Genomic DNA, 24,372 nt, shown 5'->3' with positions numbered 1-24,372 from the left:
CATCTGTTTAGCTGCTGTCAAACCTGACAACATTAAACCTATTTTCTGTAATGTTAGTGGTGAATGGTCATTAAGTGATAACAGTTTGGGGGAACAAGGTATGATGATATCCACTACAGCAGATAAGACAGATGGTACCTCTTTCCAAAACATGTCCCCTGGTCACTCCCAGTACATCTGATTAAAGGAGGCCAAGGCACCTTGATTACATAGATCACACAGAGGAGAGGTTCTGATTTTCATTACATTATGTTTTCTAGGTGTGAAGGTCTTCATTACATAGACCACACAGAGGAGAGGTTCTGATTTTCATTACATGATGTTTTCTAGGTGTGAAGGTCTTCATTACATAGATCACACAGAGGAGAGGTTCTGATTTTCATTACATGATGTTTTCTAGGTGTGAAGGTCTTCATTACAGAGATCACACAGAGGAGAGGTTCTGATTTTCATTACATGATGTTTTCTAGGTGTGAAGGTCTTGATTACATAGACCACACAGAGGAGAGGTTCTGATTTTCATTACGTGATGTTTTCTAGGTGGAAGGTCTTCATTACATAGATCACACAGAGGAGAGGTTCTGATTTTCATTACATGATGTTTTCTAGGTGGAAGGTCTTCATTACATAGATCACACAGAAGAGAGGTTCTGATTTTCATTACATTATGTTTTCTAGGTGTGAAGGTCTTCATTACATAGACCACACAGAGGAGAGGTTCTGATTTTCACTACATGATGTTTTCTAGGTGTGAAGGTCTTCATTACATCACACAGAGGAGAGGTTCTGATTTTCATTACATGATGTTTTCTAGGTGTGAAGGTGAACCCTGTGTATGAGATTACAATGTATCAGCTGGTGATGAGGATTGTTAGATGAATCCATTAAGTTCCTGATGAACTCAACTGGTGAGCCTCTTTAGCAGCTAGTTCCATGGACACACTGATTTCCATGTCCTTCACCAAGGTCAGATGACTTCCAGTCAACAGTCTCTTCTGTGTAGCTTCACTCCGTAGCCCACATACTAGTCTGTCTCTAATGATGTCATTTACAACACCATTCAACTCAGTGTTCTGATAGTTTATTTAATGCAAAAGCAAACATTGGTACTGATTCTCCCTCTTCCTGATGTCTCCTGTGTGTCACAGGCCAGCTCAGAGCCTGTGGCAAAAATGAGAGGACATCAACAACCGGTATAGGCCAATTCAGAAAGTTCTTTATTATAAAACAAAACTATTAATTCTAAACAAAGACAAAAGAATGAGGTGTGGAAATGTCATAATGTAGGGTGTATGTAGGGTGCATGGATGCGTGAATATGTGTGTGTGAACATGACTGAGTGGAAACTAAATAAACCAACAAAGGAACAAACATAACAGGATCATACCTGGAGGAGCAGAGAGAGGGAGAGCAAGCCCAGCGAGAGAGGTTGGTGGAGCAGTTTGTTAAATACCCTGAGCCCAGGTGGCTCCAATCACACCAGCTCCAATCACTAACGACCCTCCTCTGCCTGCAGGAGGAACCGCCCCTGCACTGCAGAGGAGGAACCGTGACATGTGGAACCTGAACCTTTCAGCATTAACTAGTCGTTCTGGTGAAAAATGTCCTTTAAGTATCTCCACAATATCCCCATACATCTTATTACCTGTTCTGTCTGGCTGTAGCAGGCTGACTAGTAAATTAAATGTATTTGGTCCTATTACACTAACAACTGTAAGCACAGTGTTGTCATCATCAATGTAATTTGCAAGAACAAAATATTCAAACCGTTCTGTATATGAGCTCCACTCAATACTTTCATCAAACTGTCCATGGTTTCCAACAATTCAGACATTTTTCATTTCTCAATAGGCTCATGATTGTCACTCACTTCAGTATTGTCCTCAACCACAGCAATATTTTCCTCAGTCACATGATCATCCTTCACTTCACTCACTGACGTTTCCTCCTCAAGTTTGCTTATTTAGCAGTTTTTAATTCCAAAGTTCATCTTCACAGTTGAATAAATGTCCTTTTCTTTAATCAATATACACTGCTCAAAAAAATAAAGGGAACACTTAAACAACACAATGTAACTCCAAGTCAATCACACTTCTGTGAAATCAAACTGTCCACTTAAGAAGCAACACTGATTGTCAATAAATTTCACATGCTGTTGTGCAAATGGAATAGACAACAGGTGGAAATTATAGGCAATTAGCAAGACACCCCCAATAAAGGAGTGGTTCTGCAGGTGGTAACCACAGACCACTTCTCAGTTCCTATGCTTCCTGGCTGATGTTTTGGTCACTTTTGAATGCTGGCGGTGCTTTCACTCTAGTGGTAGCATGAGACGGAGTCTACAACCCACACAAGTGGCTCAGGTAGTGCAGCTCATCCAGGATGGCACATCAATGCGAGCTGTGGCAAGAAGGTTTGCTGTGTCTGTCAGCGTAGTGTCCAGAGCATGAAGGCGCTACCAGGAGACAGGCCAGTACATCCGGAGACATGGAGGAGGCCGTAGGAGGGAAACAACCCAGCAGCAGGACCGCTGCCTCCGCCTTTGTGCAAGGAGGAGCAGGAGGAGCACTGCCAGAGCCCTGCAAAATGACCTCCAGCAGGCCACAAATGTGCATGTGTCTGCTCAAACGGTCAGAAACAGACTCCATGAGGGTGGTATGAGGGCCCGACATCCACAGGTGGGGGTTGTGCTTACAGCCCAACACCGTGCAGGACGTTTGGCATTTGCCAGAGAACACCAAGATTGGCAAATTCGCCACTGGCGCCCTGTGCTCTTCACAGATGAAAGCAGGTTCACACTGAGCACGTGACAGACGTGACAGTCTGGAGACGCCGTGGAGAACGTTCTGCTGCCTGCAACATCCTCCAGCATGACCGGTTTGGCGGTGGGTCAGTCATGGTGTGGGGTGGCATTTCTTTGGGGGGCCGCACAGCCCTCCATGTACTCGCCAGAGGTAGCCTGACTGCCATTAGGTACCGAGATGAGATCCTCAGACCCCTTGTGAGACCATATGCTGGTGCGGTTGGCCCTGGATTCCTCCTAATGCAAGACAATGCTAGACCTCATGTGGCTGGAGTGTGTCAGCAGTTCCTGCAAGAGGAAGGCATTGATGCTATGGACTGGCCCGCCCGATCCCCAGACCTGAATCCAATTGAGCACATCTGGGACATCATGTCTCGCTCCATCCACCAACGCCACGTTGCACCACAGACTGTTCAGGAGTTGGCGGATGCTTTAGTCCAGGTCTGGGAGGAGATCCCTCAGGAGATCATCCGCCACCTCATCAGGAGCATGCCCAGGCGTTGTAGGGAGGTCATACAGGCACGTGGAGGCCACAAACACTACTGAGCCTCATTTTGACTTGTTTTAAGGACATTACATCAAAGTTGGATCAGCCTGTAGTGTGGTTTTCCACTTTAAATTTGAGTGTGACTCCAAATCCAGACCTCCATGGGTTGATAGATTGGATTTCCATTGATTATTTTTGTGTGATTTTGTTGTCAGCACATTCAACTATGTAAAGAAAAAAGTATTTAATAAGATTATTTCATTCATTCAGATCTAGGATGTGTTATTTTAGTGTTCCCTTTATTTTTTTGAGCAGTGTATATTCCTTCTTTTTAAATCAAGTTGTTTTCCAGACCTGGCATCCGTCTCGGGTTCTTTTCAGCCGTCTATGCTAACTCTCTCTCTTTGCTAGCTCCGCTATGCACTTGCCTTTGCTAGCAGTACACTGTGGTAACATTAGCCTGGACTGTACCACAGAAAATAACCATTTTAAATAGTTGTAAAAACATACTTCTTCCAGACAGAATAGTTCTTGTAGGTTCAGAATTACCCATCACCAATCTGTTGTTATGTCTGGTGGGTTTCATAACCACGTCTGTATAACAATTCAATAATGATGAGACGGGAGACAGGAATCAGTTCAACCATTTATCTGGAACGTGATCATCTCAACATATACAAACCCTCTGTCACGTCCTGACCATAGAAAGCTTTTATTTTCCATGGTAGAGTAGGTCAGGGTTTTCTAGTTGTTATTTTCTATGTGGGGTTCTAGTTTAGTTTTTCTATGTTTGGTGATTGGTGTGATTCCCAATTAGAGGCAGCTGGTAATCGTTGTCTCTAATTGGGGATCATACTTAAGTAGCTTGTTTTTCACTTGGGGGTTATGGGATATTGTTTATGTTTAGTTGCATTGTAGTCACGGTTCGTCTATTCTTTATTTGTTTTGTATTTGCATTACGTTTCACTTTATAATAAATTATGTGGAACGCTACTCACGCTGCACCTTGGTCCGATCATTCTAACGGACGTGACACCCTCTGTGCTCTGCGGCACAATTCCAATACACAGCAAATACATAATAAATAAGTAAATGGACGCTTAGCAAAACTCAGAGGACTTTAAATGTTTAGTTCTAGAAAGTAGGGCCATGGAATAGGGTCAGAAAGGTCAGTATGTTTGATAGCTGGTTACAGAGGTGACATAACAAGCATAAGGTCCATTATAACACAGTGAACTAGAGGTGGGATAGGGTCAGAAAGGTCAATATGTTTGATAGCTGGTTACAGAGGTGACATAACAAGCATAAGGTCCATTATAACACAGTGACGTAGATGTGGGCGCTAAAATCAGACATGGACAGTGAGACTGTGTGAGGAGGTCAGGGGTCAAACACTAGATCAGGACAGGTAGAAATGTCAGGGCTGGAAATAGACAGAGACACATTCTGATCATGGCTCAGACCTGACCTGAGACTCCCAAACAGAAGATGCCATAACAGTCCTGTCCAGTAGGCTATATGGGATTTTCTTTCATCAACATCCACAACATCAACATCCACAACATTTAAATGAGTCTGTCAATTAAAAGTTACTTTAGAGATTTAGTGAAAGGATGGAATGACTTAGTGTTACTACCATTTAGTGAAAGGATGGAATTACTTTTATTTTTTGTATTTTTATTTTACCTTTATTTTACCAGGTAAGTTGACTGAGAACACGTTCTCATTTACAGCAACGACCTGGGGAATAGTTACAGGGCAGAGGAGGGGGATGAATGAGCCAATTGTAAGCTGGGGATGATTAGGTGGCCGTGATGGTATGAGGGCCAGATTGGGAATTTAGCCAGGACACCGGGGTTAACACCCCTACTCTTACGATAAGTGCAATGGGATCTTTAATGACCTCAGAGAGTCAGGACACCCGTTTAACGTCCCATCCGAAAGACGGCACCCTACACAAGGCAATGTCCCCAATCACTGCCCTGGGGCATTGGGATATTTTTTAGACCAGAGGAAAGAGTGCCTCCTACTGGCCCTCCAACACCACTTCCAGCAGGATCTGGTCTCCCATCCAGGGACTGACCAGGACCAACCCTGCTTAGCTTCAGAAGCAAGCCAGTAGTGGGACTTAGTGTTACTAACATCGTATCAAACATAAAACATTTACAACTGATATTTTTATTATACTGAACAAAACAATAAACCCAACATGCAACAATTTCAAAGATTTTACTGAGTTACAGTTCATATAAGAAAATCAGTTAGTTGAAATGCATTCATTAGGCCCTAATCTATGGATTTCACATGACTGGGAATACAGATATGCATCTGTTTATCAGATACCTTAATAAAACAGTAGGAGTGTGGTAACTCCATTGTGTCCTCCTCCCAGAGTGCTAAGAACCTTGGAGTGACCCTGGACAACACCCTGTCGTTCTCCACTGACATCAAGGCGGTGACCCGATCCTGTAGGTTCATGCTCTACAACATTCGCAGAGTACGACCCTGCCTCACACAGGAAGCGGCGCAGGTCCTAATCCAGGCACTTGTCATCTCCCGTCTGGATTACTGCAACTCGCTGTTGGCTGGGCTCCCTGCCTGTGCCATTAAACCCTTACAACTCATCCAGAACGCCGCAGCCCGTCTGGTGTTCAACCTTCCCAAGTTCTCTCACGTCACCCCGCTCCTCCGCTCTCTCCACTGGCTTCCAGTTGAAGCTCGCATCCGCTACAAGACCATGGTGCTTGCCTACGGAGCCGTGAGGGGAACGGCACCTCCGTACCTTCAGGCTCTGATCAGTCCCTACACCCAAACGAGGGCACTGCGCTCATCCACCTCTGGCCTGCTGGCCCCCCTACCTCTGAGGAAGCACAGTTCCCGCTCAGCCCAGTCAAAACTGTTCGCTGCTCTGGCACCCCTATGGTGGAACAAGCTCCCTCACGACACCAGGACAGCGGAGTCAATCACCACCTTCCGTAGACACCTGAAATCCCACCTTTTTAAGGAATACCTGGGATAGGGGAGAGGTCAGACTTGTCTTTTACTTGTCTCTGTTGCTCTGCAGAATATCAGCAAGAGAGGAGGACAGAATGAAATATTGTCTTCATATGTGAATGTCTCTTTACCTATGCTTAAACCACGTGAAGGGATGGCGTGATTACTGGGAAACCAATGACTTGTCTCCACAATGTCTGTGAGCAAGTCACACCCTCCTTTTCCTTATTGTGGGGAGGTTTATGGCAGTGTCTGGGACCATGGTCTCTTAGATCTCACCCTTATCCTGTGATAATATATGGCCTAGAGGCTCACTCCCTCCAGTGAGCCTGTCCAGGAGTGGGGTCAAGAGGGGGTTTGCTTGAGATGGGAGTATCTAGAGTTGACAATTGATATATGCCATTGGATGAAATAGTTCTGTTCAATATCGTACCAGGGAGGGACGGTTCTAAGGAGTTCTAAGTAACTCCTCATTTGGTAATGCGGAAATTAGCCACCACATTTGGCGACGAGGATGGGATGTGAATCTTCACTTGGTGATCGCTCCTGACGACCCAGGTAAATCGTGCACGAGGGATCCCTCTAACTTGGGATCTCAGGGAGACCACACTTCAGGAACTTAGCAGATGGACCCACCTTTGATCTGAGAGGCAGCGAGCCGAGTGGATACCACATTTCGAACTTATTTTTTTTTAAAGAAAGAGGTGAGCAAAACACACTTGAAGTCGAGTTTTTAGAAATTAGCCTCTGTTACGTGAGCTCTGAGTGTGTATTCCTTTGTGAGGGGGGCACCTTGGAGGCGTAAACAGGGCCGAGTCAGAGGAGAGCAATCTGAGAGTTTGCAGACTCAATGATACTCTGCCACTGGTCTGTTGTGGGCGACCTAGAGCCGTCCTGACACTGAATTGATCACAGTGGGGATTGGTGCGGTTTGTGGGGGTGAGGGGCCAGGGTTACTGTGTGTTCTGTGTGACACATGGTACTTGGTGAAGCCCTATTGGAATAAGGACCTAGTTCTGAGAATGTCTGTGTGACTGTCTAAGTGACCCTCAGAGGTGGTGAATTCCAATTATTTTAAATGTGCTAGCCAGGTATGCCCTGGGTTACTCTGTGTGAGTATTTTGTTAAAGTTACCACTAGGTAATCTTTGTAGGAGCGTTCTGTGTTAGCGTGAGTAGGTTTCCTCTGTATGAGTAACCTTTCAATTATGTTCTGATGTTCTGTGTGAGTATCGGGCCAATCCTGTGTGGGTGATCCCCTCTTACATCTAGACGTTCCGCTAGCGGAACACCTGCTCCAATATCCAATGATGGGCGTGGCACGAAATATAAACTCCTCTAAAATGCAAAAACGTCCATTTTTCAAACATATTACTATTTTACAGCATTTTAAAGACAAGACTCTCATTAATCTAACCACACTGTCCGATTTCAAAAAGGCTTTACAGCGAAAGCAAAACATTAGATTATGTCAGCAGAGTACCCAGCCAGAAATAATCAGACACCCATTTTTCAAGCTAGCATATAATGTCACAAAAAACAAAACCACAGCTAAATGTAGCACTAACCTTTGATGATCTTCATCAGATGACAACCCTAGGACATTATGTTATACAATGCATGCATGTTTTGTTCAATCAAGTTCATATTTATATCAAAAACCAGCTTTTTTACATTAGCATGTGACGTTCAGAACTAGCATACCCCCCGCAAACCTCCGGTGAATTTACTAAATTACTCACAAAAAACATAACAATTATTTTAAGAATTATAGATACAGAACTCCTCTATGCACTCGATATGTCCGATTTTAAAATAGCTTTTCGGTGAAAGCACATTTTGCAATATTCTAAGTAGATAGCCCGGCATCACAGGGCTAGCTATTTAGACACCCACCAAGTTTAGCCTTCACCAAAATCAGATTTACTATTAGAAAAGTTTGATTACCTTTCCTGTTCTTCGTCAGAATGCACTCCCAGGACTTCTACTTCAATAACAAATGTTGGTTTGGTCCAAAATAATCCATAGTTATATCCAAAAAGCGGCGTTTTGTTCGTGCGTTCAAGACACTATCCGAAGTGTAAATAAGGGTCACGAGCATGGCGCATTTCATGACAAAAGATTTCTAAATATTTCATTACCGTACTTCGAAGCATGTCAACCACTGTTTAAAATCTATTTTTATGCAATTTTTCTCGTAAAAAAGCGATAATATTCCGACCGGGAAAGCGTGTATACATACAAAGAGAGAGAAAATAAAAGCATGGGATCCCCTCGTGCACGAGCCTGAGTCTCATAGTACTGTTACTGGCCACTATCCAAACGCGCTAATGTTTTTCAGCCAGAGCCTGCAAAGCCACGATTCAGCTTTTTGCCGCCTTCTGAGATCCCATGGGAGCCGTAGGAAGTGTCACGTAACAGCAGAGATCCCCTGTAATGGATAGAGATAATCAAGAATGGCAAGAAATGGTCAGACAGGGTACTTCCTGTACAGAATCTTCTCACGTTTTGGCCTGCCAAATGAGTTCTGTTATACTCACAGACACCATTCAAACAGTTTTAGAAACTTTGGAGTGTTTTCTATCCAAAGCTAATAATTACATGCATATTCTAGTTTCTGGGCAGGACTAATAATCAGATTAAATCGGGTACGTTTTTTATCCAGCCGTGAAAATACTGCCCCCTAGCCATAACAGGTTAAAGTTCTGTGTGAGTACCTAAAAGTTTCTAATGTTTTATATGGATTCTGTGAAAATATGATAAATTGTATGTGTGTGTATAATCGATTACTAGAGATTTGATAAAGTAATGGTGAGAATATAATTAGATACAATTTAAACCATCCATTCGTAGACGTACGTGGGTTTTGAGTTGGTATCTTTAATGGATAATTTGATATAGATTAGGTTTTAAGCATTATTAAACTGTCTACAATGTTTGGGAAATTGTGCTCTAGAAACTGATTGGAGTGTGTCCACTTTTGGTTATCTTACCCTAACGATGTAACTATAAATGCTTATTGTATTATCCCCATCTGGGTACAACAGTTGAAATAAAAATGCCCTTAAGGTCTGAAACTGTTTTATTTTTCCTCCCAGTATGAGAGGAGTTGTTGGATTTATTGAATAAACCGTTTTCCATAAAGTTAGTGCAAATTAAGATGGAATCTCGACGTAATTTATAAAGTCGTACAAAGCCTAGGGTATCCATCAAACTAATTATCATTGGCTGATTTTAATATGATGAAGTAAAGTCATTGAAATACGATGAGAAAACATCTACTTTTATTAAAAGGCGCAAGATCTGTTTCCTAGTCTATGAATGTTGATTTTACTCTTTGACTGCTAATTTATTCATTTGGCATGTGAGAATCATCGCTGGTGTAAATCTTGGATTTTTTAAGAGGGCTATTTTCTGGGAATTGTCTCGGTAATACGTGCCTGATTTTACGACTACAGACAATTGTGAATGGGTTTATTTGCTGGGAGTCTAGCATTGGTGGTACAGGGGTAGAATTGTCGCCTGCCACGCAGGAGGCCAGGGTTATCCTAGCCCATCCACCAGGGGACTGATTATAATTCTACTATTGATATGTTTTGCCTGGAGAGATACGGTTGCTAGCGTTTGCTTAAGATATAAATGTAACGTTTTGATAGCTTGATTAGTTTAAATTGAAAGGCTAACTAATTAGAAAATAATAGCGAGGGAATGTTGATATGATACGTTGTCTGTTGCTGGAACTGACATACAGAGAAAGAGTTGAATGATGTTATTTTTATAAGTATGGCGATTTACATGTTACTTTTAAAGTCTTGGATATTTCATAAGTGTGAAGCTGAAAGAGAAGAGGAAGTTGTAAAGTTTGGTTTTAATCTTACTATAGAGGTAAGGCAGAACGTTGGTTGAGTAGTGGGTTATATTTTTGCTTACGGGTAAAACAAAAGATGAGAAGAGAATTGGTTATGTGCGCTGAGCTATGCTTGGGCTATGTTTGGCTGGAAGGAAACATTTGGTGATGTGAAGCTGGTTATTGATTCTTGGTTTGAATGTTTAGGTAACACCAGTGAATTAGAAAAGGAAGTTTATGTATTTAAACATTATACTCTGTTTCCATTACGTGGAACAATGTCAGGACAGTACAGTGAATTGCAGGTTGAGTTAGTTTTATTTTACAGGGACAGGGCAAATTCATCACAGTTGTGCGTGTGCTTGGCCGGTATGCGCGTTCCTGTAAGACGTAGAGTCGCAAGATAGCGCGAGGACGAGCTTTGTGAAGGGGTGAGTGTAACCGATGTGAAATGGCTAGTTAGTTAGCGGTGGTGCGTGTTTCAGTATGATATATTGGATAAAGTAATAAAGACAGACACCAATGTCTAGTTCAATAGCCTTGTTCATGCATTGTACAAATCCCTACACGCGGAGTCCGGGGAACAGTCCGGCTAGTCGATTACCTATCAACTAGACTCCGTAACATCATCCTTTTCAATAGAAAGTGCAAACATAACAGCATAACATTAAATTCTTAACAATCAAGTCATAACAATTAAGAACGCATGACATTTTCTTTTTACTTCAGTTGTCATCTTCCTTTCTTTTTAAATTTTCTTTTTCTTTTTTCTTTATTTTCTTTTCTTTTCTTTATTTTTATTTTTTAAATGTTTATTTTTATAAACAGGAGGACAAGTTAACACAGTCTCTTGCTTACAGAGTAAGCCTGTCCGGTGGCTTGCACAGCCGACCCACCCGTGAGTAAGTATTGGCTCTGACAGGGGTAGGATTAGGGCCACGAGCTGGAGAGCTTGGTGGGGTAGAAGCCTCACCTTCAGTTGGCTCATGTCTCAATTCTGCACCTCTTACCCTTAGGCCTGGACTGTGATCCATCTCATCTAGGTGAGTGTATGGCGTGTTCTGGTTTGTCCGCTCTGCTATGCGCAGATCCACCCGATTGCGACGATAGAGGGAGCCACCAACATCCACCAGGTAAGAGCGTGGTGCAACTCTCTGTAGGCACGTGCCCAGCCTCCAAAGTCCTGTGTGGTCTCCCGGCAGCGGTTTCATCCTTATCGTTTCACCCACCTCCAGTTCTGGTAGGTCTCGAGCAGTCCGGTCGTAGAAGCACTTAGCGAGCTGCTTTCTGCAACGCAGTTTGTCCGTGACGCCAACCATGACGCAGGGCTCAAGTAGCTTGTTAGCTACGGGGATGGTAGTCTTCAGACGTCTGGACAGAAGGCGTTGTGCTGGGCTGCTGTCCATGTTTTCGGTGGGTGTGTTCCTCCACTGTAAGATCGCTTTCCATGGGTCGTTGCTGTCGCGCGCGGCCCTGCTTAACAGGTTTTTTGCAATCTTGACAGCTGACTCTGCCTTGCCATTTGCTTTTGGGTGTCTTGGAGAGGAGGTTACATGGTCAAACTCCCATTCTGAGGCGAAACGCTTGAACTGTGCAGTGAATTGTGGGCCATTGTCCGTGATTACCTTGTCAGGCTGACCTTGCCTGGCAAACTGCGCCTTGCAGCGCTTTATGACCGTCTCTGCAGACAAGTCAGGGAGCAGTTCAATTTCCCAAAAGTCAGAGTAGTGATCCACAATGAGAAGATAGTCCTTTTGTCTGTGGCTGAATAAGTCCATGCTGACGATTTGCCAGGCCCTTGTGGGCAGTTCGTGTGACATCATGGTTTCCTTTTGCTGTTCATGAGCGTACTCGTTGCACGTGGTACAGTTGCTGACAAAGTCTTTAATTTCTGCTTGCATGTTTGGCCAGTATAATGTTTCACGAGCCTGGCGGTAGCATGCGTCACCTCCAACGTGACTGGAGTGTATGCGGGTGAGCATCTCTGGACGTAGTGATTTGGGAATAATGACCTTCTGACCTCTGAACAAGACGCCATTTTGCACGCTGATCTCATCTCGAAAGGTCCAGTATTCTCTCACTGTGAAAGGTGTCTCCTCTTTCAGGTATGGCCAACCTGCGAGAGCCATGGACTTCAGTGATTGTAGGTGTTCGTCCTTGTCAGTGTGTTGCCTGATCTGGGCTAGGCGGTGATCTGTGACGTTTAAGCAGTCTGCCTGATTGATCTGTTGAACATCTTGTTGTTCCTGCTGTAGCGAACAGATGGCCTGCCGCTGATAGGCAGTGCCTCTGCCTGTACATTGTGCCGTTGCCCTGCTCAGTGTGTCGCTGATGTACATCTCTGGTCCTGGCTTGTAAATGACCTTCAGGCTGTAGTTTTGCAGAGTCAGGAGCATGCTTTGAAGCCTCTTGGGCGCGTTGAGGAGAGGTTTACTGAATATGGCAATGAGTGGTTTGTGGTCAGTTTCAGCGGTGACCAGCTCTCGACCATACAAGTAGTGATGGAATCGCTGGCAAGAGAAGACGATGCTGAGGCACTCTTTCTCAATTTGTGCATAGTTCTGTTCGGTGGGGGTGAGCGCTCTCGAGGCAAACGCAACGGGTTGGCCTTCCTGCATAAGGCAGCATCCAAGTCCCCTTTGACTGGAGTCACTCTGGATTGTGACAGGCTTCGTGACGTCGTAGTAGCGCAACACTGGCATGGATGAAGCCAGAGATTTCATCTCCTGCACCGCTGCCTCGTGCTTGGGTAGCCAGTGCCATGGTGTGTCTTTGTCCAGCAACCGGCGCAGAGGCTCACAGACTGCTGATAGGTGTGGCATGAACTTTGCAAGATAGTTTGCAAAACCGATGAGACGCTGTACTCCTTTTGCATCAGATGGGTTTGGCATGTCGAGGATCGCTCGGACCTTGTCTGGGTCCGGCTTCAGGCCTTTTGCCGAAAGAATGTGGCCATGGAAGTGGACGTCTTTCACCTTGAACTGTAGCTTCTTCAGGCCAAGACGAAGCTTAACTGCTCGACAGCGCTCCATCAGTGCCAGGAGCTTCACATCGTGGTCGCGTTCTGCTTCATCGTCTGTGTCACCACAGCCTACGATCAGGACATCATCAGCGATGGGTTCAATGCCCTTGAGCCCAGCCAGTAACTCGTGCTGCTTGCGTTGGTATACCTCAGGTGCCACTGAGACACCAAACGGGAGCTTGAGCCAGCGTTTCCGACCCCAGGGGGTCCAGAAGGTAGTCATGAAGCTGCTTTCTTCGTCCAGCTTGCATTGAAGGAATGCATCTCGGGCATCCACCAAGGTGAAAATCCTGGCCTTGGGAAGCTTGTAGAGGACATCCTCTAGTGTCGGCATGATGTAGTGGGATCGTTTCAATGCTTGGTTCAGATGCTTTGGGTCGATGCAGACCCTCAGCTTCTCTGGTTTTTTCACTATGACCATATTGCTGATCCAGTCAGTTGGTTCGGTCACAGATGTCATGTGGCCATCGGCCTCATACTTGTCCAGCTGGGCCTTCACATCCACTTTCATTGCAATGGGCACATTGCGAGGAGCACACTGGACTGGAGTGATGCTCTCATCCACTTCAAAGTGTACCTCACCAGGCACTGATTCAACGGGCATGTTGAATACATCGTCATATCTGCTGAGTAGTTGTTCTTTGGACAGGGGTCCATGCTGGACATGATCCACAATGTGCAGGTCATTTGGTACAGTGAACTGCATCAGTCCCAGGCGTTCGCATGTAGAGCCTGAGAGGAGAGGATGTTGACTGGTTTTCACAATCTCAAACTCCAGCTTGTGTTTGCGTCCCCGAATAACACATTCGGTCTCAAAGGTGCCCATAGAGCTCATTAGCTCTCCTGAGTACAGCTTTAGTCTAGTGTCGCTGGGCAATAGATGTGTGTCAGGTGCCAGATTGATTTTGTCTTTGTAGCTCATTATGTTGCATGTAGCACCGGAATCCAGTTGACATTGTTGTTGCTTGTTGTGTAATCGTAGTGTCACAAACCATTTCTTCCCTCTTGAGTGTACAGCCCCAATGGATTCATGCATGTAAATGTCACATTCACTGTTCAGCTCTGAACATTGAGTGACATCATCAACACAGTGAATCTTGCCCTCACTCACCCTTCTTTTGCTTTTGAGACACACTTTTGCAAAGTGATTATTAGTTCCACAAGCTCTGCATGGTTTTCCATAGGCAGGGCAGTGCTCTTTGCCACGTGTGTGCGTATTCCCACAGTATTTACATGCTACTGGGCTCTCTGTGTTCACCGTTCGTGGTGAATTACTCTGCCTTGATTGGTTTTGCCTGAATGTCTGCCTAGCAACAGCGTGAACAGTGTCAACGTCGGAGCGTGGGGTTTCGATTTCCATTGCTCTCATTCTCATGTCAGTGACTTCAGCAGTGCGGCACATTTCGATGGCAGTTACTAATGTTAAGCCTCTCTCTCTCAGTAGACGCCGGCGTGTATCCTCATTTGCAATTCCCAGTACTATTTTGTCACGAATCAATTCATCTTTCAATCCCCCGTATTCACAAGTGGCGGATTTTTCTCTCAAACGGGTTACAAAGTTGTGTACTGACTCACCCTCTTCCTGTTTGCAGCTTCCGAAAACGAACCGCTCGTAAATTACGTTTCTGGCGGGTTTGAAGTAATTCTCCAATGCATCCAATATAGCCTTTGCATCACACTGTTGTCGCGCTGTGAGGGTGAGATTGTGCCGGTAGATATGCCTGCATTCGCTGCCCATTAAACTCCTCAGAGTTGCCGCTTGTACCTCGTTGGGTTTCTCATGTAGACCGGTCGCCAGCGCATAGTCCTCGAATTCATCCCTGAAATTGTCCCAATTAGTATTCCAGTCCCCTGTGAGAACCATGGGATTAGGTGGCGGAATGTTCGCTGCCATAGCGATGGAATAGGAGACTTCTTTGCCTTCAGTCATCGAGGTAGGTAGTGATGCTAGCTAACCAGCTAACAACTAGTTGATCAGTGTTGTGAGTAGGAATCGGCGTGTGTTCGCATATGGAACGTAACCGCGCCTATACTGTACTTAGCTACAAAAATAACAAACGTATGGTTTTCGAGCCACTTCTGATACCATGTTTCTGTATGATATATTGGATAAAGTAATAAAGACAGACACCAATGTCTAGTTCAATAGCCTTGTTCATGCATTGTACAAATCCCTACACGCGGAGTCCGGGGAACAGTCCGGCTAGTCGATTACCTATCAACTAGACTCCGTAACAGTCACTGAGCTACTCTCCTCCTGTTAAAGAAGAGGTCTGCTGGACGGAGAAAGAAACTCTCGTCAAAGAGGAGGGGGAAGAGAAAGATGTTACAATGCAAAAACAAGTGGAGGGTGAGGCTGTTACAGTGAAAGAAGAAGAGAAAGACGTTTCAGTAAAAGAAGAGGAAGATGCGTTCAGAGTGAAAGAGGAGGAGGATGTTACAGTAAAAGAAGAGGAGGAAGATGCAGTTTATGGAGTGGAAGAGGAGGGGGAGATGACTGTCACATCGAAAAAGGAAGAAGAGGAGGAAACTGTATATCTGGGCCCGGTTTCCCAAAGGCATGTTAAGGCATCCAATGGTTTTAACAATGAACGGGCCCTGATAAACACTAGTAAGTACTGTCTTAAAAACAGAGGCACAAACTCTGCAGTTGTTGAACTGATGTGTGGTGTTAAAGCGGAAATATGCAATAGCTACATCCATATTGTGACTTTTAAATAATTTATTTATAGCCATTGATTCTTGAAGAATATAACACATGCCTCATGAGTTTAGTTCAACTGTTGAACCCCATCAGAACCCCAAATAAGATTTTTTTTACTCCAATGTTTAGAAATAATGTAAATCAACACTGTATAGCCTCAACATGGTTAAAACTATAATGTTGATATCATGGATGGTCAGTCCTTGCATCCATAGGTCAGTCTATGAATTTGAGAGTAGTTACATTTCTCCAACCCCATCATCATCTTATAACCAAAACAGTGGTGGAATTACAGCTTTGTTATTGTTTGGACTGCAGATTGGTTGATTGATTGTGTGGTTTTTTTAAAGGGGCAACCTAGTTTTTAAACAGAAACAAAATGGCTGCCCAGAGACTTGGTTTGGTAAACAGCTGAGGGATGGGGGAAGGAGAAGTGTAACCACTCTCAAATTCATAGGGACCTCGTCAAGAAGTTCAGACATCTTGGCATAACAGTTATAAGGTGTTGCTAAATCCAATGGTTCTAACCAAGAGTCACCTTAACTTTATTGACAACACCCAAATGGATACTGTCATTAACGTGGTTCTTCAATAATTACACATAATTCTTAATACTGTAGCTGTTTATTTACAGTCACATGTTCAACTATCATCAGCTGATCCACGAAATCATTTTCTGAATGACAGTCACATGACAAACATCACGACATGCAACAACAACCAAAGTGCTTCTTCATTCATTACTCTGGTAAAGACAGTTATGCCGTGCTCCACGTTGGATCCAACATCCCAAACAAATCGATGTTTATAATGTGTTACTGTCTGGCTGATTTACAGTAGGGTCTCGTTAGTCTGTTTGTGCACAGAGATACACTCCACGTTGGATCCATCATCCCTACTTTGCTCATAATGTGTAGAGAACTGTTCCTTGATGGATAGGCTATTGTTCAACACACAGAGCTATTTTCCTTTATTCAGGACATTTAGAATGACAACACATTACAGAGTAGCCTAATAGGATTATTCACAAAATTATCTGGTGATCAGGTTATGAAACGTCACGACAGACATTTTAGTGTCCATGTTTCACCTGAAATATTAAATGATTTATAGTCCTACGTCTATGTCGTTGTTAGATAAAGTTATGGGTCCTACAGTAGGTCTATGTTATTGTTAGGTGAAGTTATGGGTCTTACAGTAGGTCTATGTTATTGTTAGGTGAAGTTATGGGCCAATTTGTTAAACACTTAGTGTACAAACCCTCATTGTCAGGCTGATGTTAAAGCTAGCCAAAGAGCATTTTACTGGTTGAAGTGTTTTTTAAGTGTAAAGCAGTTGATTTGCGACAATAACACAAACATATTAAGCAGGAGGTTCAAACGAGCTTTACAATTATAATCCAAAAGTAATGTGAAATGCACTCATATGCAACCTGTAAATGGAGGCTATTTTTGCTGTCAGCATATGAGAACTCTCCTGAGTTTTCCCCCACAGTGCTGAATTAGTGAATAGACAGAACTTAATGTGAGTTTACTTGAGTAGCACTCCTGATCTTGTCCTGATAGTGCGCTGTAATATTCAGAATACATTGTGAAAAACGATCATCTTCGCTCACCATTTTTGCTCCAGGCAGATATACTACATCCATAACTAGTGGTTTCCTCATTACCAGATATACTACATCCATAACTAGTGGTTTCCTCATTACCAGATATACTACATCCATAACTAGTGGTTTCCTCATTACCAGATATACTACATCCATAACTAGTGGTTTCCTCATTAGCAGATATACTACATCCATAACTAGTGGTTTCCTCATTACCAGATATACTACATCCATAACTAGTGGTTTCCTCATTACCAGATATACTACATCCATAACTAGTGGTTTCCTCATTAGAATGGAGGAGTTTCTACAACCAAATTGCGTGTGCATTGCTGCAATTTTAGCAAACACAGAAAGGGGCCTATATTGGAGGCCAAAGGTCATCTGGCACACTGCTTAGGTCTTGACTGTCTTGTCAAATGTTGTACAACTTCATGGGTACTCTCTGGTCATCCCTTTTTACCTCAAATAAACAGTGGATTTCTGCTGTTGTGGGCATTTAACCATCTGTATGACTTTGTTGTTCACACAGGAGAGAGACGGGACTATCGTGGATCCTCTGGGGAGCCTCAACAACCTCATGATGCTGAAGAGGCAGAGAAGAGTCTCTCCAGATCAGAACTCCTCAAGGAACACCTGCAGAGACCCACAGGGAAGAAATCTTACTTCTGCTCTGACTGTGGGAAAAGATTCAACTCCTCAGTAAAACTTAAAATACATCAAAGAATTCACACTGAAGAGAAACCTTTTGGCTGTACTCAATGTGGGAAGAGTTATGCCCTGTCAGGTAGCCTGATATCACATCAGAGAACACACACAGGAGAGAAACCTTTTAGCTGTACTCAGTGGGTGAAGAGTTTTGTTAATTCTAGCTGTCTGAAGAGACACCAGATAACACACACAGGAGAGAAAGCTTTTAGCTGTAATCAATGTGGAAAGAGTTATAGAGAGTCAGGTAGCCTGAAATCACATCAGAGAACACACACAGGAGAGAAACCTTTTAGCTGTACTCAATGTGGGAAGCGTTTTTTTCGTTCTAGCTGTCTGAAGAAACACCAGAAAACACACACAGGAGAGAAACCTTTTAGCTGTAATCAATGTGGGAAGAGTTTTACCCAGTCAAGAAACCTGATATCACATCAGAGAACACACACAGGAGAGAAACCTTTTAGCTGTAATCAATGTGGGAAGAGTTTTACCCAGTCAGGTAGCCTGATATCACATCAGAGAACACACACAGGAGAGAAACCTTTTAGCTGTAATCAATGTGGAAGGAGTTATACCCTGTTAGGTAGCCTGACAGCACATCAGAGAACACACACAGGAGAGAAACCTTTTAGCTGTACTCAATGTGGGAAGAGTTTTTTTCGTTCTAGCTGTCTGAAGAGACACCAGAAAACACACACAGGAGAGAAATCTTTTAGCTGTAATCAATGTGGAAAGAGTTATACCCAGTCAAGAAGCCTGATATCACATCAGAGAACGCACACAGGAGAGAAACGAGAGAAACCATATAGCTGTACTCAATGTGGGAAGAGTTTTTTTTGTTCTAGCAGTCTGAAGGTACACCATAGAACACACACAGGAAAGATACGAGAGAAATCATATAGCTGTACTCAATGTGGGAAGAGTTTTTTTCGTTCTAGCCATCTGAAGATACACCATAGAACACACACAGGAGAGAAACCATATAGCTGTACTCAATGTGGGAAGAGTTTTTTTTGTTCTAGCAGTCTGAAGGTACACCATAGAACACACACAGGAGAGAAATCATATAGCTGTACTCAATGTGGGAAGAGTTTTTTTCGTTCTAGCCATCTGAAGAGACACCATAGAACACACACAGGAGAGAAATCTTTTAGCTGTGATCAATGTGGGAAGAGTTTTACTACATCTAGCAGTCTGACTAAACACCAGAGAACACACACAGGAGAGAAACCTTATGGCTGTGATCAGTGTGACAAGAGATACTTTGATAAAAGATCTCTGATCAAACATCAGAAAATACATGAAGGAGTTGTTCCATGATATCAATGAAATAATGTCACAATGTAGAATGTTTAAACATTGTAGTAGGTGTATTTTAATGATGTCACAATGTAGAACCCTAAACGTTTGTCCCCTGTTCTATTGATTTCAACATGATATGGATATTAGCCTCAGGGGGAAAATCCAGGCTCTGAAATGGAAGAGTTACTATTTATGAGATTTAACAAAAAGTGACAAAAAAAATGTATTACACTTACCATGTTGGTGACCCACTTGAATCAAAATGCAACACTTCGAAATGTTTAGGTTTTCAATATATCACCAACTGTTTCTGCTTATTGGTTATTGATTTGGACACGTTAAAACTGTGTTTTGACATTGGGGATATCCCACCTAGCAACATGTCATTGAAAAGACGTTGAAAATAAGACTATGCCCGACATCCAATATATGTTCGTTGTAGTTGAAAGTGAAAGTTGAAAAGAGGTCTTTTCTGGTCGTTTTTTCAATGACTTGAAAACAGCTTCATTTCAACGTACTTGCAGCCTATACACATGGACGCAGTATAATAAATTGGTCTATAATCAATTTTATTAACAATCCTACATCACTCCAGTATTTATTTACAACATTCAAGTGCTAATTGTCTTTATTCCACTACTGAAGAAGCATGACTCAAATCACCTCATATTTATAAAAAATAAAATAAAAAAGTACAATTTTTTTTTTAATGAAATATATGCATTCACTACTGTACGTCGCTCTGGATAAGAGCGTCTGCTAAATGACTAAAATGTAAAATGTAAAAAATGTAAAACATTCAGCCTGACAAAATCAGATTTTTTTTATTATTTATGCCTCACCATTAGGTTCATTATTGTCAATATGTATTAACAAAGGGGTGTACATTTGGTTTTGATATTTCATATTTACAATTCATGTAATACTTATTCATGCAACCAACTGACAAGTTTTGGGTACAATTATATTCACATTGTTGCCCTGCTTTTAAAATATCAGGGTTCATTCTCAGATGTGCCAAACCAAATGTACTAGAGCATGACATTGGGGACTGGGCCCCGATCCAACAACATGCCTATCTAGTGAACCCTGAAAAGAGAGAGAAGCTCTGCAGTGAGGTGGAAAGTTACTATGGATATTGCAGGAGTTTCCTCTTGAAATCAGACATGTCAGTGGTGAGGACAACTTGGTTGCTGATTGTCTCAAGGGTGGGCAGTCAAAAAGTTGAGTGTTTTGCGTTTAGCCAGTGCGTTGCCATGGATCACAATTTATTTTGACTGCACGTTTTTCCGTATTGGAGATGAGTTTTGTTTGGGCTCGTTCCAAGGTGACGAGAGTTCTAGAAGCTAGTGAGTTTTAGGAAGACGAGAGTTCTAGAAGCTAGTGAGTTTTAGGAAGACGAGAGTTCTAGAAGCTAGTGAGTTTTAGGAAGACGAGAGTTCTAGAAGCTAGTGAGTTTTAGGAAGGATTCTATGGAAAGAAAAAGGACAAAAGATACTATTGTATATTATTATTTAGAAATACGTGTTTTTTCTTGTTTTTAATTGTTGACAGCCAGTAGACACCATGTTTATATTGGTGAAGGTGAAGCATTGTAGTTGATTATAATGTGAAATGGAAGTTGTTTTCTGTTGGTGGTAAGCAAACTTGTCCAAAAGAAATGTAGGATATATTTGTTGTCTTAAGGGGGAAGGTGTTACAGGCTTTGGTTTTTCCATTTATGTTTTGAGATTGGACTTTAGCTCGTCTAGCTCCGTCAGCACGTCTAGCTCGTTAGCTCGTTGGGCGCACTGATTGGTGTCACCTCGTTAGTCAGTATGTGTTACACCTGTGCTGGCTTGTCCATCTCGTTAGTGGGAAGGTGTTTCACCTGAGCTGGTCCAGGTTCTATTTAAGAGTGTCTGGCCCAGTGCACCAGTTGTCTTGATACATGTGGAGAGTCAACATCTTTAGTTGCTCCACCTTTTTGGTTTGCTTCCTGTCTTTAAGTTTGGTGTGGGTTTTTCTTTTGTTTTCCTCTTCTTGGGCAGATTTAGTGGGTCTCATGGTGGGTGTCTTTTAGGTCCCAGTTGTTGTTACTAGTCAACTTTCAGTGGACACTGAGAGAGCAAACCTGCAACATTGTTATAATACTTTTATTGCATCAAATGGTTGTTTTATGCAACAGAATAGAGGGTTCTTAGAACTATTGTGTCTGTGTTCTACTGAGGATGGGCCTCTGGGAGAAAACACTGACAGGAGATTTACAATGTCTTTTGGGTGATAAAACCTAAAGAGACCGCATTCCAGAGCATGAGTTAATGTTTCTGTTCTATATGGTACCAGGGAGAGATGACCTCAGGGCCAGACCCTGGTCTCTACATAAAGAGTACTGTTTTTACAGCAGATACTGTCTGCTGAGAATTATAAGCATCTTTCATACAAATCTTAACCTTGTGACCCGTTCTATACATCTGTTGTTGGTCATGTAGGTTGAAAGGGGTGTATCTTGGCTGTAAAAGACCTTTGTACTTTTGTATCGTGGCTCTCAACGAATCATCTGGGGGTGATTCGTCGACCAGCCATCATTTTCGTAGAACACTCAATTGATTCACTTTATATGTGTGTGTTGTATTGACCTGCTCCCGTATTAATAAGTGAATAAAGATTTAGTTTTAGAATAACGCTGACTTGTGTGATAAGTTTGTTTCCTCAATTGATATTAAAGAAATTAACCACATTTGGCGATGGGGATGTGAATCTTGACCTGACTCCTGACGACCTGGGTAAATGACCTGGCTCCTGATGACCTGGGTAAATGACCTGATGACCTGGGTAAATGACCTGGCTCCTGATGACCTGGGTAAATGACCTGGCTCCTGATGACCTGGGTAAATGACCTGGCTCCTGATGACCTGGGTAAATGACCTGGCTCCTGATGACCTGGGTAAATGACCTGGCTCCTGACGACCTGGGTAAATGACCTGACGACCTGGGTAAATGACCTGGCTCCTGATGACCTGGGTAAATGACCTGACTCCTGATGACCTGGGTAAATGACCTGACTCCTTACGACCTGGGTAAATGACCTGGCTCCTGACGACCTGGGTAAATGACCTGGCTCCTGACGACCTGGGTAAATGACCTGGCTCCTGACGACCTGGGTAAATGACCTGGCTCCTGATGACCTGGGTAAATGACCTGACTCCTTACGACCTGGGTAAATGACCTGGCTCCTGACGACCTGGGTAAATGACCTGGCTCCTGACGACCTGGGTAAATGACCTGGCTCCTGATGACCTGGGTAAATGACCTGGCTCCTGATGACCTGGGTAAATGACCTGGCTCCTGATGACCTGGGTAAATGACCTGACTCCTGATGACCTGGGTAAATGACCTGGCTCCTGACGACCTGGGTAAATGACCTGGCTCCTGATGACCTGGGTCAATGACCTGGCTCCTGATGACCTGGGTAAATGACCTGGCTCCTGATGACCTGGGTAAATGACCTGGCTCCTGATGACCTGGGTAAATGACCTGGCTCCTGATGACCTGGGTAAATGACCTGACTCCTGATGACCTGGGTAAATGACCTGACTCCTGACGACTTGGGTAAATGACCTGACGACCTGGGTAAATGACCTGGCTCCTGATGACCTGGGTAAATGACCTGACTCCTGATGACCTGGGTAAATGACCTGACTCCTTACGACCTGGGTAAATGACCTGGCTCCTGACGACCTGGGTAAATGACCTGGCTCCTGACGACCTGGGTAAATGACCTGGCTCCTGACGACCTGGGTAAATGACCTGGCTCCTGATGACCTGGGTAAATGACCTGACTCCTTACGACCTGGGTAAATGACCTGGCTCCTGACGACCTGGGTAAATGACCTGGCTCCTGACGACCTGGGTAAATGACCTGGCTCCTGATGACCTGGGTAAATGACCTGGCTCCTGATGACCTGGGTAAATGACCTGGCTCCTGATGACCTGGGTAAATGACCTGACTCCTGATGACCTGGGTAAATGACCTGGCTCCTGACGACCTGGGTAAATGACCTGGCTCCTGATGACCTGGGTCAATGACCTGGCTCCTGATGACCTGGGTAAATGACCTGGCTCCTGATGACCTGGGTAAATGACCTGGCTCCTGATGACCTGGGTAAATGACCTGGCTCCTGATGACCTGGGTAAATGACCTGACTCCTGATGACCTGGGTAAATGACCTGACTCCTGATGACCTGGGTAAATGACCTGGCTCCTGACGACCTGGGTAAATGGTGCACCAGGGATCCCTCAAACTTGGGATCTCAGGGAGACTTCGGGAACGGAGCAAATGAACCCACCTTTGATCTGAGTGGATACCACAACTCAAACCTAGTTTAAAAAATAATGAGGTGAGCGAAACACGCAAAGTGGAGATTTTATAAAATCCTCGTAGGCTCTGAGTGTGTATTCCTGTGTGAGGGGGGGCACCTTGGAGGTGTAAACAGGGCCCAGTCAGGAGGCTCTGAGTGTGTACTCCTGTGTGGAGGTGTAAACAGGGCCCAGTCAGCTATCTCTGTAAACTGGATGAAAACTAGAATCTGTGTTTACTAGTTAAGACTATTTATGATATAGTATAAGATAGTAAGGTGCACCTGTAATTGTTTTAAACCTGTAATTATTTTAAACCTGGACACCATTTTAGAAGTATTGAAAGATGTAAATGTATGAGTTACATTATCCTAGGAACTAACCATTAGATAGAAATGTGAAAATGTTCCTGCAGGTTAATATATTGTTGAAAAACAACTAATTGATTAGGTATGTTTGAGAATAGCATTGTGTGACTGTGATATGAGAGTTGTGTGACTGTGATATGAGAGTTGTATGACTGTGATATGAGAGTTGTGTGACTGTGATATGAGAGTT

The 24,372-nt window shown here is 43.5% G+C and overlaps 1 protein-coding gene and 1 long non-coding RNA gene across 2 annotated transcripts in view; one reads left to right on the top strand and one right to left on the bottom strand.

Annotated features, from left to right (window-relative positions):
* The window catches only part of LOC145877105 (uncharacterized), a 201,731-nt gene that overhangs the window by 81,899 nt on the left and 95,460 nt on the right, over positions 1 to 24,372 (bottom strand). The window lies entirely within an intron of this gene.
* Positions 17,295 to 20,425, top strand: LOC123741877 (uncharacterized). Its single transcript, XM_082972382.1, has 2 exons — positions 17,295 to 17,312; positions 17,760 to 20,425. Exons 1-2 carry the CDS (start codon positions 17,295 to 17,297, stop codon positions 19,491 to 19,493), a joined length of 1,752 nt encoding a protein of 583 aa, XP_082828508.1. The 3' UTR covers positions 19,494 to 20,425.

This window comes from Salmo salar, unplaced genomic scaffold, assembly GCF_965601325.2.
Source record: "Salmo salar unplaced genomic scaffold, fSalSal1 ptg000686l, whole genome shotgun sequence".
Taxonomy (NCBI): domain Eukaryota; kingdom Metazoa; phylum Chordata; class Actinopteri; order Salmoniformes; family Salmonidae; genus Salmo; species Salmo salar.
Note: the sequence above shows the minus strand (reverse complement) of the source record. Positions and strands in the feature narration are given on the sequence as shown.